Genomic DNA, 15,143 nt, shown 5'->3' with positions numbered 1-15,143 from the left:
CAGATTCATGTTGCCTGCTTTGAAATGTGAAGCTGTAACATCTGGTTTTATTTTGTGCTATCATCAGCAACTGACAATTACCAAAACTCATAAATTTACTAGGAGTTGAAAAGATAAGAAAATACATTTGAGGTTAGGCTTGAAAACCTTTCATTTTTTAGTTGAAAAGATAACTCTTTCCTGCTTGTTTCTAGCTATTGAACAAAGTTTTGATCAGGATGAGAGTGGGGACCGAACGTCAGTGGATCTTCGGATACGAAGAACCCAGGTGTGATTATTAAATACACACTTGTCTAGACTGAAGCAATGCTGAAGAATAGGTCTTTTTACGTCTTTCAAATTCAAAATAATTTCATCTTTACCATCACATTAATTCTTTCAGCATTTCTGCATAAAAAAGGCATTGTATTTATAGACTCCCTCTCTAGATTATGAAGAAAAAAAGTGTATTCAGCCGAACAGCAGAATTCTGTTCTGAAGAGCAAAGAATTATCACAATCATTTTAGTGTTCATGGTAAAATCCTCACCTTTTATAGGTTTATGGTGCAGCAAAGTGGAATTTAGTTCACTTAACTCTACTTGACAAACGGAGATTATGTGTTCAGGCTCTGGGGACAGCTTGTCTGGGTGCCAACCTGACCCAGTCAGCCTGTAACTATGGGCTAATTGACTTCTTGAAATGATGGTTTCACTTCTATAGAATGAGGGATAGTAATAGTATAGTAGGGTTACTGTGAAAATCAAATAAGATGATGCAAGTAAAGTTCTTAGCATAGGTTCTGTTATACAGTAAGTTGCTATTAATCTTATTTTCCATTTGAAGGAGTAAGTGGCATATTAGTTTGAATTTCTATAATGTAATGTTTTTATATATCACTCTTAATAGAAGAAATGACCGATGTATATTGATCTATTTTTTTTTTATGTTAAAAGCATTCAGTGCTATCTCGAAAGTTTGTGGAAGTTATGACAGAGTATAATGAAGCACAGACTCTATTTCGGGAGCGAAGCAAAGGCCGGATACAGCGTCAGCTAGAAATAAGTGAGTCAGTGAACAAGCTATTTTTGTTAAAAACATATTTTTCCTCCTTAGGGTCTGACATGAAAGTATGTAACTTCAAAAAAGTAATTCCATCTCTGTTTTGGTCAATATTGTAAGCCTAAAGTGCTTTCATAGCTTCCTATTCATTGAATCAACCAAACTATTATTTATTTAAATCCTTCAGAAAGTTCTAGGTGAGTGGACTTTAGATTACTTGTAGAGCATTAATGAGACCTGGAAGACTCTAAACCGTCATTTCTTCATGTATTTTTTGTGTCCCCCAACCCTTCCTGCCCCGTCTCGGGGGACAGTTCCCTGTGAGTCTCGCGGCTCTGCATGTCTGGTGAGCAGACACTCGCTGCCTTCTTGCTCCAGGCTTTCTCTCGCGGGTGTCTATCTAACAGGCAGCCTTAGAAGATGGAGCTCATGGTTCCCTCTGGGCGGAAGGCAGTTTGCTTGCTGAATAAAGGTCAGGCAGCTTTGCTTACTCCCCACTGTGGAAGATCAGGGTTCCTCAGCTGTGACACAAGCCCCCTGTGGGTGCACCTTCCACTGGGGCTGCTCTGCGTCTCCCACGGGCTTGGGGAGGGTGGAGCAGCCGTAAACGTGAACCTCATTAAATGACATTTTAGGACCTCCCTGGTGGCGCAATGGTTAAGAATCTGCCAGTGTAGGGGGCACGGGTTCGAGCCCTGGTCCGGGAAGATCCCACATGCCGTGGAGCAGCTAAGCCCGTGCGCCACAACTACTGAGCCTGCGTGCCGCAACTACTGAGCCCGCACGCCTTCTCACCGCGATGGGAAGCCCGCGCACCGCAACAAAGAGTGGCCCCCTCTCGCTGCAACTAGAGAAAGCCCACACGCAGCAATGAAGACCCAACGCAGCCCCCCAAAATAAATAAATAAATAATGACATTTTAACATCTTTATTGAGATATAGTTGATGTACCATGTGAATGATACTCAAAGTGTACAGTCTAGTGGTTTTTAGTATATTAGCACAATCAATTTTAGACCATTTTAATCACTCCAAAAGGAAACTTGGTACCCATTGTTGGGCACTTCCCATTTCTCCCCTGAGCCCTAGGCTACCGCCAGTTTATTCTCCTGTCTCTGTAATTTTGCCCATTTTGGGCATCCATATGAATGGAATCGTACAACATATAGTCTCTTGTGACTGGTCTCTTTCACTTAGCACAGTTTTTTCAAGGTTCAACCACACTGCAGCAAACACCAGTGTTTTATCCCTTTTTTACGGCTGCATCACGTTCCATTGTGTGGATGGACTACATTAACATTGTTTATCCATCCATGAGGTGATGGACATTTGGGTTGTTTCCACTTTTTGGTGATTATGAATAATGCTGCTGTGAACATTCACATTAAATGGTATTTTAATTATTATGATGTTTCAATTGGGTTTTTCCAAAATTCTGTGAACCTGTTCATAGACAGCATTAATACATTTAACTCAAGGAAAAAGTATTAACGTCCAAACTACAGAAAGTATTAGAGCCTCTGATGCTAATTTTGCAGCCTTTATTATGTCCATTTAACATATGCTGGATCTAGTTTACCCCCTTTTCCTATAAGCCAGAGTTAAACTTTTAGGAAAACTGATACGCCAAAATGTATTATCAGTTTCGTTTTTATAGTTGTTCCTTATTCAGACTAAAATTGGATTTTATTAGTCATTCCAATTATAAGATTTTTCATGAGTGTTTTCCAGTTCTTCCTACTTCTTAGGCTTATGTTAATTTCTCTCATCGTTAATATTTGCCTAAGAAAATACATTGGAAAGGTTAGAAAAACGTTGGTTGAAAATATTAACAACTCAGATTTTAGTTGCTAACTTATGGGTGCAAAAGTCATTTTTAAATATTGCTGCATTCTGAATGGAGTTTTTAATTGTTAATATTTTAGCTGGAAAAACTACCACTGATGATGAACTAGAAGAGATGCTGGAAAGTGGGAATCCCTCCATTTTCACGTCGGACGTGAGTACGCAGGTGGCTCTGTGGCCTTGCCTGTTTGTATACATACAGATGTTTTTTTTTTTTTTTCTTTAACTTCCAGAGCAATCGTAAGTTCATCAGTATTTCTCTTCTGTTTTTGTCTTTCAAAGATTATATCAGATTCACAGATTACTAGGCAAGCTCTCAATGAAATTGAGTCACGTCATAAAGACATTATGAAGCTGGAGACCAGCATCCGAGAGCTGCATGAGATGTTCATGGACATGGCCATGTTCGTTGAGACTCAGGTAATCACACACATCTTTACTTCTCCGAGATAGAGAGCTGTTTTCTGTAAAATCTTATATTTGATTCCAGTATACCTGAGAAAGCCATTATTCTGGATGCAGTCTTGTAATTCAAAAGTTGTAGTGTTATTGCCATGTGAGACTGAAATGCTGTAAACAGCTTCAACTTTCAACAGTGGGGGACTGGTTTACTTAAGTTATGTATGGTGTGTCCATAGGACAGCCTGTTGGGCAACCATAGGCAACATCGACTTTGTTCATGGAGGACTTTTAATGAAATATACAAACGTTATGTGCCAGAATTTCAAGTTGACATAAGAGGGAGGTACTAAACCTTACACGTGTATGTATAAATGTGAATATGTATACAACACACGCCCTTATACTCCTGTGTGTATGTATATATGGCATGAACTCAGCTGCATGAAACAGTACTCACAGAAGGAAAGAAATATACCAAGCAGTATAATAACAGTGGGACTATGGGAATTTTAGTCTTCTTCTCTAAAATATATGTATTTTCAAGTTTTCTGTAAGGACCATATACTAGAGTAACAATTGGGAGAAATGTATGAAAGAATAAGTCCCAAAGGGGATACACTGTGACGTAACTAGAAGCTTATACTTGCTACGCGGTGTCTAGTACCACCGGCACGGGGTGACGGGGGTGTGAGGAGACCCTGTGAGGAACCGAGGAAGTTAATACAGTTTTTTAAAAACAGAAAGTTCAGTGTAAAACACAAGCCGGTGGTCGCGGTTAGATGTGTGGCTGTGCTTGCGCTTCCTCTCGTGATGCTGCACAAGGTCCTCCGTGACTTTGCAAGCGTGCGAGGCTCGCCCTCGGCCACTCACTGATCGGTGGGCCGTTGAGTTCAGCTGACCGCCCCGTGAAGGGGGAGCATTCGTACCAAGTCACCTTAGGAGTCACGTCACACTCAGGTCCTCGCTCCCACGGAGGCTGGTTTCAGGATCTCTTGTGTCCTCTAAGAAGGTTCGGGTCTGACTGGCCTATTTCTCATTGCCTGGGTTACGTAAGGATCACTAGGAAATCCATCCAGGTGCTGATCCATCCTCCACGTCGCCACTAACATTTGAAGAACACTGTTTAGTTTGAGGAACCTTGTCATAAAAATGTGTGCAGAGCTGAGGTGCGGTGCATTTGCGGTGTAGGGTGGGGATGGGGCAAGTTCACCCCTTTCTGATGGGAGGGCCCGTGCCACTCACGGTGCAGAAGGGGAGAGCTGGGAGTCTGGCTGCTACCAGCTTCTTATTTTCAGGAAGGAAACCAGTTAGACAATAAGAACAGTCAGTGATTAGTTTTGTTATTACTAAAGATTTTAGAGTACCTTGGACTTTTAGTTAGGATTGTTCTATGCCAGATGTATTAATCGCCATTAGAAAAATCGATGTATTCTTAGCTTTGTTCCATTGCTTCCTTTTAGAAGTCTGTTAGTGCTGCATTATATTGGCTCGTCTAATTCAACATATATGTTTAGTCAAAACTTACTAGTAAGTTTAAATGTGTGAATGAGTAAGTTAATTGTACGTCATTCTTCAATGCTTTACCCCACTCACTGCTACAGATTACGTCTGCTGGTGGACAGAAGACCAGGTAATGTGTTTTGTCACCTAACATTTCACTGGATTCACCTCACTTTACGTTTTTGCTCATTAATTTAGTCAACGTAGTGGCCAACGTAAGCTATTCCTAGTTTACTGTATTTTGAAGAAATTGCAGCAATTTTCTACCCATTAGAAAAGATGCCATTCTTTGCCCACTGTATGTGTGTGCATAATAGTAAACATTCGCTTAGCCTACAGCTAGCCGCCTCCCGTTCACTGCACCCATCTTTAAAGGGTGGTCTCATGTTAAAGCATATCCCATTTAGTTCTTTTTATAATACAAGTTAGATTTTGATTATTCTGTATACTGTACATTTATAATGGTCTCATCTTTTTGTAAGTGTGAAAAAAAATTCGGTGTCCATTACATGCACATTATGTTCCTGTGGAAACTTTACTGCTGCTCTGTGGCTGTCTTAAGATACACAATTAAGTCATTTGAAAGTACCTTCTAAGTTTGAAACTTTCTGTTTTAAGGGTGAAATGATCAACAACATAGAAAAAAACGTTATGAATGCCACAGACTATGTAGAACATGCTAAAGAAGAAACGAAAAAAGCTATTAAATATCAAAGCAAAGCAAGAAGGGTGAGTTTGGTCTTGAAGAATTAAAGTGTGTTTTTCTCTGGGTTTGGTTTTGAGTGTGCATACATTGATGCAAGCCTACTTAAGAGGTATTCCAAGAAATGTAAACTTCTTACATTAATGTTTCATTTGAAAACTGAAGTAATTCTTTTTGCTAAAACTTTTGAAGTTTATCAGATAAGTTATGTTGACTGTGAACCCTGTTGGTTTTAAGTAATGAAAACCCTTTGCAGCCAAAGTCGGTCTCTCTGCTTTTCTCAGTTGCACGGGTCCCAATTCCAGAGTTCTCTGTTTCTCAGGTCATTATTTGGAGGGACATAACAAAACTCATGGGACTGGAAGTTCTAAAAACCATTGGTTACACATTTTATGCAGTGAACACTTTATTCACTGTGTACGTTAACGTAAACGTATAAGTTTACGTTATTTGCTAATCCGTTGGTTTGGAGGAAAGAAGAGAATTATTTGAGACCGTGGACCTAAGATGTTATTTAGCACTCGCACTGAAGCTTTGTAAACGAGTTTTAGTATCTTTATCTGAATCTTAACGTGTGTCGTGTGTGAGTGAAAGCTCTTCTAAGAAAACAGCGAAACTACAGAATTAAGTTCTGATTCAGGGACTGGAAAACTGTGTGTCTCATTGTGTGACCTCACGCATTACTTCCTGGTCCCTTTCTCTCCAGTGTGGAAAGGAGCAACACGGAGCACCAAACCCGTGCTTTCAGGGCCTGTCACCCTCCCACCTGCTGGAAGACGGCTGTTGGGTTTACGATGCCTTTCTCAGTGCCAGTCAGGGGGAGGTTTCCAATGTGACGGCAAAAAAGGGAGTTTCAAAAACTCCCTGTAGGGCTTCCCTGGTGGCACAGTGGTTGAGAATCTGCCTGCCAATGCAGGGGACACGGGTTTGAGCCCTGGTCTGGGAAGATCCCACATGCCGCGGAGCAACTGGGCCCGTGAGCCACAATTACTGAGCCTGCGCGTCTGGAGCCTGTGCTCGGCAGCAAGAGAGGTCACGATAGTGAGAGGCCCGCGCACCGTGATGAAGAGTGGCCCCCGCTCGCCGCAACTAGAGAAAGCCCTCTCACAGAAACGAAGACCCAGCACAGCCATAAATAAAATAAATAAAATAAATAAAATTTTAAAAAAAAATTTAAAAACTCCTTGTAAAGAGGGAGTTTCAAAACGTTCAGGAAAGATAGTCAGATTCTGAGCACGGATTCACTCGTAACAATGGCCCATGGACGTTCTCAAATAAGATGCACGTCTGGGCTTTAATGTCAGCCTGCAAAGCATCTCACCCTGCTTTTTCTTGGGAATATCTGAGTGTTAATTATCTTTGAGACATAAGACATGGTTTCTTACATAATTCTGTGTTACCACCTTTTGAAATATTGAGCTTTAAAGTAAAGCAAGAGGGAAGAGATATGGGAACATATGTATATGTATAACTGATTCACTTTGTTATAAAGCAGAAACTAAAACACCATTGTAAAGCAATTATACTCCAATAAAGATGTTTAAAAAAAATAAAGTGAGGTGACGAGGTCCGCGTGTGAGGTGCTTTGGCTGGTCCAGGCACGAAATGGACTTTCACTTAAAAAAAATCGTTAAAAAAGGGCAGTTCCCTTCCTTTCTCCATGACCTAAACAGCACGTCAGTCCAGCGAAAATTTCCGTGAGAAGTTCCCTGGTTTCACAGAGATAAAAGGTGGTCGGGGGGTGCATCTTATCCTGCACCGGCAGAGCCAGCCTCGTTCTGGCAGGTGGCTGGGAGCGGTGCGTTACCCGGAGTGGCCACTGGTCGGAACGTGATGTTTGTTTCAAAAATCATCACCATCTCTCGGACTCAAGGCCTGGCATCTGAAACCACACGCAGCTTGTTCAGCGTCTCCCTCTGCTGTTCGGTGCGTGGTTGTGGAGATGTTGGCCGTCCCTCCCCTCTCCTGGTGTCCTGGTTCCATTCCCGGGGCAGCTGAGTTAGCCCCTGAGAGACCAGACGGCACTAGTGGAGTGTGGTTTGTTTTATACGGTGTGGCAGGGCCAGTGAAGGACTTAACGGCCAGTAACAAACAAACAAGAAAGAAAAGAGTGTAGCGGCTTAATACATAGGTAACTGATTTCTGGGTTCACTGACCCGGCTACATAGCTCTGTATACGTGAAAACAAATCAGCTGTGTGTCTCACTCCATCAGAAATTTACCAGAAGAATGTGGTCCTGCAGCTTTCTCGTTGATGAAACCTAATATTTCAAGTTCTATAACAGTTTATCTCCAAGTACTCTGACCTCATTAAATTAAAAACCCCTCTTTATGAGAACTGAAAGTTGTCAAGCAGAATTAATCGATGTCCCATAACTTAGATTTTATAACGAATTCCGATAGATTCTTTGATTTTAAATGAATGATGTCTTCTAACACGGCGGTGTGGAATTAACCACAATATAATCGGCTTGCTTTTCTTTGACAGAAAAAGTGGATAATTGTTGCCGTGTCACTGGTTCTGGTGGCTGTGATTGCGCTAATTATTGGTTTATCAGTTGGCAAATGATGCGGTGGATTACGTCAGCGTGCATGCCTCTCTGCCGGCGCGGCAGTAAGTAACTAATCAACTAATCTGCTTACTCACTCGCCCAATTAGCTAATAATGGTGCTTGCCCAATTAAAAAATACTGGAAAGCAATAAAAGGCTGCCAGCGGAGCGTTTGCCTGACTTCTGTGCTGAGAGCAAGCTTAGGCTGGGCGGCCGTTCATTGCTAAACCAGGGTCGCCTCCCTGTTGGTTTCGAAGCCTCAGCTGGGTTCGCCTCTGTTACTAAATGTGACGGCGCGGCGCGGGCGGCAGCCCCTGACTCTCCAGTCTTCGGTTTTTGGTCCAGGAGGATGCCCTCTTCTTAAAGGAGCCCTTCATTAGTGGAATAACCTTAGCAGTGAGGATGACTTCTCAATTAAAAAACTAAAATGTAATGTTTAATTTCTCTCTTAAGTTTTAACTCTTCAATAAGTGCAACAGCCGAAAGTTGCTTTGTGAACTCTATTTATTTGCTCATCATTTTACTGTGGAATTAGAGGGAATGGAACGAGAGCTGTGAAGAACGCTCTGGAATTAAAAGACTTCGTCTCACTTGTTTCCATTTGTCAGCATCTAGTTTGTTTTAAATGTGACCGCATTAAAGAGAAGACTTGTGCTGAGTGAGCGTGCCTGTTAATTCTTAACTAAAGGATTTGGAATACAAAAGATATTCAGTTCTTTATTTAGAGTATCTTTATTTTTGTTTATGAGAATCACCTCTCTCCAAACTTCAGTAGATTTTGTGTTTTTCCTCCGTTGTTTTTTATGCATTTGGAATCATCCTTCTTGCGTTAACTCTTAAGTTAGAATGCTGCGTGGTGTATTAAATTTGGACATACCAGTTATTTATATTAAAACGTTTGTTTGGCATGATCATTGTGATTAAAATTATATCTAGATTGTGACAAGCAGTCGTTGATGAATTCATTATTTTATCGTGAAAGCAGCTGCTGGCTTGGTAGACACTTGGCACTTTCTTACAGAGAAGGCGAGGAGTTTCCCGACGTGAGCGTCTGTGCGCTGAGGACCCACCACAGGCGAGGGTCTCGTGCAGTTCCGTCCCAGCGTCACATAGCCACCACCTTGCGCTCGAGGTAGTTCCCGTTAGAAGCTCTGGGATGTTGACTTTGTTAGCGATCCATTTTTTCAGAAGGCAGAAGGAAGGAAGGCTCTCTTTTTCATCAGGCAGGATGTTACGTATCCTTCCATGCTTTCCTATTACGTGTGCTGAAAAAGTGGTATATGTGATTTTCCTTCATTAGTAATAATGGTATTTAAAAACTATTTTTATAACTTTTTATGAACTATGTATTTTCTTAGCTTTTCCTAGTGGCCATCACATGGCTAGTTGGACGTGCTTCCACTAAAGGTAAACTTAATTTTAGATTGGACGCTGTGGTGATGCGTAGATCGACGGCAGGCTCCTCCCAGCAGGGCTCCCTGGGAGCCCTGGGCTTGCTCTGTGCCCTGGGCCTGGCCGGCCGGTGGTGTACTTTTGTGCCTTTAAGCACAAATGAACACAAAACAATGCTCACTAATAAGAAACACATCAGAGAGCACACCAGCAGGGTTTTTTTTTTTTAATACAAATGCAGTGGTTGGTGTCTTTAATTATATACTTTTGAAAAACTATTCTTTCAGCAAGTAGTTCAGCATAGCCCTCCTCTGGGCCTGTAGGCACCGTGTGGAGGGAATCCTACTCCCTGGAGCCCTGCAGCGGGGGCGGGGTGCCGGGTTTTCTATCCAACGACACTGCTAAGAGGACACGTGGCCCGGGATTTACGTGTAGTAGGTGGTGGCTTGACTCCCAGGGGTGTGCGTGGGCCACCAAAGAGAAGTCCAGGCATTTGGCTTGAGTTGTGAGCAGGTTATTGGGCAAGAATGGTCATTAAATCTATGGCATTGAGGGTTCAGGAGCTCAGCCGTCGTGGAGTTGGGGAGAGCACCGCTGAAAGCCAGGGGTGGAAGCTAGCGCGCACATACGTGCTACCCAGAGACGCGGCCGTGAGAATCAGAGCCCCCTGGTTCTCCGAGGTGGTTGGGTGCGGTGAGGTTGACAGGGGCACGTGGAGCAGGTTCTGGAGCCGAAGGGTGATGCCAGTGGGAAGGGAGGGGTGATAGGCTGAAGGAAAAAGGTGTGTCTAGAAAGGTGCTGAGAGAGGCTCCCCGGGAGACACGTGAGGAGGCCGCGAGGATGGTCGGGACCAAGTCCTGGCTTTCCAGGAAATGCACAAGTAATGTTAACCAGTAACAGGAAGTCTGAGGGCGTGATGTCCTCAAGGCAGCGATCCCGGGGTTCTGCATGATTGACGTGGAAGTTTACTGAGGGGCCCGGCTCTGCTCATCTTCATGCAGTAATTGATGGCGCTCTTGGCAGGCTAATACTGATGCAGAGCTGACCAGTTTGAGCAGCTGTGATTTCTCAGATGAAAGTGTGCCATGAGTTCGGAATTTAAAATCATGAATCTCTGCTGTTTACAAAGAGAACTCGGAGTCAGACAGCGTGGTGTGCCTTTCATCTTTGTGAATTCCGCCTGTTCTCCCGCAGACGGGTTTCCTGGAGAGACTAGATTTCTTAAGCCAAAGGTTGTTTAGCTTTTCAGCTGTGCAAGGGTGCTTGTTAATTGAAAGCAAAAAGTTAAATGTTATATTGCCTTGCTCTGGGCCGTGGATGCAGCAGAAGACCGAGTTAATGGCTTGTTGATTTCTTGCATCATACCTCAATGTAAAAAAATGTATAAATAAGATTTTTTTCAGCAAGTGAGAAATAAATCCATTTAAAGTTTTAAAAAGATGTACAACGCATCCAAGAAATAACTGTTTGGGATTTTCTTGTGATCAATAGAACGTGTTCATGAAGACCCCACAGGGTGTTAAGTAGACATTGCCTTTTACCTCCAAGAGTAAATAGTTGTTGTCTTAATAATACGTATTTTAAGTTATTAAATTCATTTAATATACAATGTGTCTATAACTTAGTGCTTTGCCTCTGGAACTTTCCTTCCCCACCCCTCCCTTTTCTATGACCTGTAGGGGTTCTTTCTTGATGATGGGCTTGTATTTTAAACCATCTCAAATTCCAGGAGAATTTTGTTAGGAAATGACGTTAGTGATTCCTTTCCTTTGATATCTTGCAAATTAATAAATGTTTTTCTTTATCTTGCAGAAAATGATGTTCATTATTATTTGCGTAGTTATTTTGCTTGTGATCCTTGGAATTATCCTAGCAACAACATTGTCATAGCAACCGTGTCCCAAGAGCCGTTGATCCTTGGAGTCAGACCACACCTGCAGCAAATGAGCCTCCTCCCATTTCATGAATGAATCCTAGACATTGTGACACGTGGCATTGAGTGCTGACTTTTTATTAGTGAATTCAAGGAGAAAACGCAACAGAATGTATTGTTTGGTGAGAAAAGCAGAATGGATGTGATGAGTTAACCCAAACATCCTTGGACTCTGCATAACACACCACAAAAAATTACCAACGTGAAACTGCTTTCAGTGGCCTTAGAATAAGGAATTATTGAAATTTTCAATTTTTTTTATATTTCAGTGTTAACAATGTATGTGAGGTTTAATTAGGAATGTCTTATGTTATGAAGCTATTAGATGTGAGGTCTAAGACTTTCTTCCCTCTCCCAGCTAACATGCTGATTGAGATGTTTTTGTACTGTGTTTAATTTGTGTTTGTTTATGTTTGCAAAAATTATTTTTATTATCACAGAGCTGTTTTGTAAGATATCTATAATTTTAAATGTTTATAAATTGTTTAATATATTAACATCTTAATTTACTCCAATTTTATATATTAACTATTGCCTTTTAAAAGAAATAGGAAGGTTCATGATATTAGAGCCATTTTTGCACAGTTGTTTACAGAGTCTGCCATCGGCCTAGAAGACATTGATTGCAAGGTTCCCCAAAAAGCCCTTCTAGTGCCTTCTGTTAAAATTGATTTATAAGGTTTAAATGCACCCAACACCCTGCGGGAAAAGCTCGATTATTGTACTCAGCTCCATTTCTAGCTGTTTCATTACCCAAGATAATAAATTAGTTACTGCACTGTAAAGACAATGGTCTCTTCTTTTATTCATAAGGTTTGTGATTCCCTGTTTACACTAATAAAGTCTCAATTTAAGATGGTGATAAAACCAAATTTTAAACTCAAGGGGATTATTCCCAGACGTTAAGTAATTCTTTTAAATTTCAACCGTTGTACAGATCACCTAAATGTTCTTGTTCAGTACCTACTCTTCTGCTGAACTTTAAAAGTTAATTCCCAAAGTTTACAGGAATCTATGATAATTAACATTTTTATTACTCATTATTTTTAGTATAATATGCTTTATTTTTAGACTGTAAAATGTATGAAATCTTACTAGTGAATGGACATCTATAAGATAGCATCTCGTCAAAATTTTAAATGAATATGTGAAGGATACTCAAAATATAGTTAACTCTTGTTACTTCCGAATGTGATTGTGTAAGCGCATGACTGTATTTTAACATTGGCTTGAAAACTAATATAGATACGCTTGATTGCAAACTGTAAGTGTGAATTATATCAGACCGTTTAGAAACTGTGTTCCTTATTCAGTACAATTATGAATTTCACTTATTCATACTTTATACATCTAACTGCTTAGCTTAGGCTTAAGTCTGTATTTATGCATTTTATTTACTTGCTGGTCATCACTGTGTAGTCAGAATTCCTATAGGAGTATCCTGGCTCTAGCATATATATTTCTTAAATCTTTAAAAAGCCTGTCAGTGGGACATGCTCCCTGATTTGTGCTTAAGTTGAAGGTGTGACCTGTCCTGAAGGATATTTAAATATCTAGAGCTCGTGCTTGTATTAATGTAACTTTTGTACATCCAAACATTTGTCTGTATGATTATGTCCCTGTGCGGAGGAACTCTGTGCTCCCCCCGTGTCCCACTTTTCCCTTCAAGTTAAGTCTTTTTCGTCCCCACCTCTCATAATAATTCTTACTGTATTTTTTCAAGACATTCTTTCCGGATTTGAAGTACTTACTGAATCTGTGTTTTATAGTTGAAGATATGGAAGTGCTTTTTGATTTGTACTTAGGTGTTTAAGTCATCCATCAGGTAACACATTTTGTATGTCTAAGCCTCATGTACCTATTTGAAATCAGATTTTTAAAAATACATATACAGGTTCATTTGTTACTTTTTATCATTTCTTCAAATATTTCATGTTTACATTAAAAAAAAAATCTCAGAGAACCAAAAAAGAAATATTTACTTTCTGCCTTGTGTTCATTTCTGAAAAGATTTTTGGGGAGATATTTTATTGCATATCCATTAATAAATTGTTCTACTATGAAAATCACCTCTGGCCATTGTTATGTGTAATGATAATAATGTGAGTTAATAATTTTAGGTGTTTTTGATTGTTTTATTTATTACTGTTGTTATTATTACAAGCTTCTGTGTTCGTGTCTCAGATATCAGCAGGACATATTAAGGAACCCACCTGAATTCTTGCTGTTGACAACAACTGCCAATTCAGGGGTTTTGGCTTTGACAAATTGGCTTATGCCAATTTGACACGTTCTCATTATTAACATTGATTAACAGGGCGAACCCCTCCCCCCCATATTCTGAGTTATTTATACTTTCCTTAAATTCCTCTTTCAGTTTTTCTTATTAGGTGGAATTTCCTTGATCCATAACCCTTACTGAATTCTAACCGTGTTGGAAAGTGATGTTCAAAATCCAGAATATAAAAAAAGAAAAATAAGCTAGTCCTGGAGCACGTCAGCCCATGGAGGGGGACCCCGACCCGTGACCTCTAACTGCCTTTTCCTCTATTTCTTCCGCGGGGACTTTCCTTTCAAGCTGCAGTCTTGATGTGCACGTTCAGTAATTTAGTGCCTTTGTCTATGCTTCTTCAGGAACACGAAGCTTATCGCCTGAATGGATTTTTCGGGTTCGCACCCCTGGGCACTGCCGGGTGGAAAGGTACCCAGAGGGCGGGGGGGAGGCAGCCCCTCCGGGTGGGGAGGCGGCCGCTCAGCTTCCCTTGGAGGCTCGTCTGGGGCACTGCGGGGCAAGGTGTCCGCCTGCCGGCGGCGCATCTCAGAGACACACGCCTTCCCAGGGTTCAGGCACCCACGCCGCGCCAGGGTCTCCACGCCTGCTCTGTCGACGGTGGCCCCGGAGGGTGGAGCGGACATCCGGGGACGGGGCGGGGCCGGCTTCCGGGTCAACCAGCGGTCGCGTCCTTTCCGGGACCTCTTCCAACGAAGTGTTAATTTCTCCCCTAAAGCGAAGCCCACATCCTTCCACAAGTTTAAAGGGTGGCAGCCCCAGGTCAGGGGGCCGGGCCCCCGGGGGTTCAGGGGTCAGGGTCGGGGGCAGGCCGGGGGTCAGTCTGCATCTTCTCATGGCTGTGACTCGTGTGCTTGGCGAGGACCCCTGTGACAGCGGAGGCCCCCGCCACCCCCAGGACTACTCTTCCAGTTAACACGCAGCACGCTTCCCGGGGCCAGGGCGGTGAGCCTCGGGGAGAAGAACGGACTCCAGTCGGAGACGAGGGCGAAGCCCGGCCTCTGGAGGGCAGCCGCGCAAGGCCTGGGGGCGTCTCCGCGTGGTTTCGCAGAGCGCGGCGCACACCGCACCGCCGTTGCTTCCTCCAGCGCCGCTCCCGCCTGGGTTAAGACTGGACGCAGGCTGCGGTGTGGACGGACGCCGCGCGCCCGGGGCTTCAGCGCGGCACGAGCTCTGCGGAGGCGTCCCGCGTCCTAGCTGCCGGCGGGCTGGAGACGCACCTGCGCCTCCGACGAGGACGCCGTGTGGACGGCCGTCGTTTCTTCTGCCTCTCGGGCAACACCCGGTCGTCATTTCCTGACTTGCCTCCCTTGAACGAGCAGGTTCCTAAACCAGGAAAATGGTTAAGGGCCGGCCTGTGAGAAAGAGGTAAGTTCCAGAAAAGGCAGCGTGATCCAGGCGAGCGAGGGCAGGGGGTCGGCAGGTTCAGCCTGCGGGCCTGTGACCTCTGTCGACTGCAGAAAAATGCACAACCTAAAAGTGGAGAG

At 42.7% G+C, this 15,143-nt stretch overlaps 2 protein-coding genes across 14 annotated transcripts in view; both read left to right on the top strand.

The window, feature by feature from the left end:
- STX2 (syntaxin 2) overlaps positions 1 to 14,033 on the top strand; it is a 39,538-nt gene extending 25,505 nt beyond the window's left edge. Inside the window, exons 5-10 of one of the 4 annotated variants that reach the window (XM_082418332.1) lie at positions 195 to 268; positions 935 to 1,043; positions 2,966 to 3,039; positions 3,168 to 3,305; positions 5,406 to 5,516; positions 11,246 to 14,033. In XM_082418332.1, the coding sequence (XP_082274458.1) occupies positions 195 to 268; positions 935 to 1,043; positions 2,966 to 3,039; positions 3,168 to 3,305; positions 5,406 to 5,516; positions 11,246 to 11,323 (584 nt within the window). In that variant the 3' untranslated portion in view covers positions 11,324 to 14,033. Of the gene's footprint in view, positions 1 to 194; positions 269 to 934; positions 1,044 to 2,965; positions 3,040 to 3,167; positions 3,306 to 5,405; positions 5,517 to 6,196; positions 6,485 to 7,978; positions 8,105 to 11,245 lie in introns of those variants that run through there. The other 3 variants (XM_082418331.1, XM_082418330.1, XM_082418329.1) reach the window with 3 other exon arrangements.
- Positions 14,034 to 14,285: 252 nt separating this feature from the next.
- Positions 14,286 to 15,143, top strand: part of RIMBP2 (RIMS binding protein 2) — a 338,226-nt gene continuing 337,368 nt past the window's right edge. For 4 of the 10 annotated variants that reach the window (XM_082418177.1, XM_082418175.1, XM_082418167.1 and 1 more), the window contains exon 1: positions 14,286 to 15,024. The gene's annotated coding sequence lies outside the window, so the exon portion shown is untranslated. The remainder of the gene's footprint in view (positions 15,025 to 15,143) is intronic. The other 6 variants (XM_082418170.1, XM_082418169.1, XM_082418172.1 and 3 more) reach the window with 3 other exon arrangements.

This window comes from Balaenoptera physalus, assembly GCF_965194825.1.
Source record: "Balaenoptera physalus genome assembly, chromosome: 12".
Classification (NCBI taxonomy): Eukaryota; Metazoa; Chordata; class Mammalia; order Artiodactyla; family Balaenopteridae; genus Balaenoptera; species Balaenoptera physalus.
This window is presented reverse-complemented; position numbering and strand designations above follow the sequence as displayed.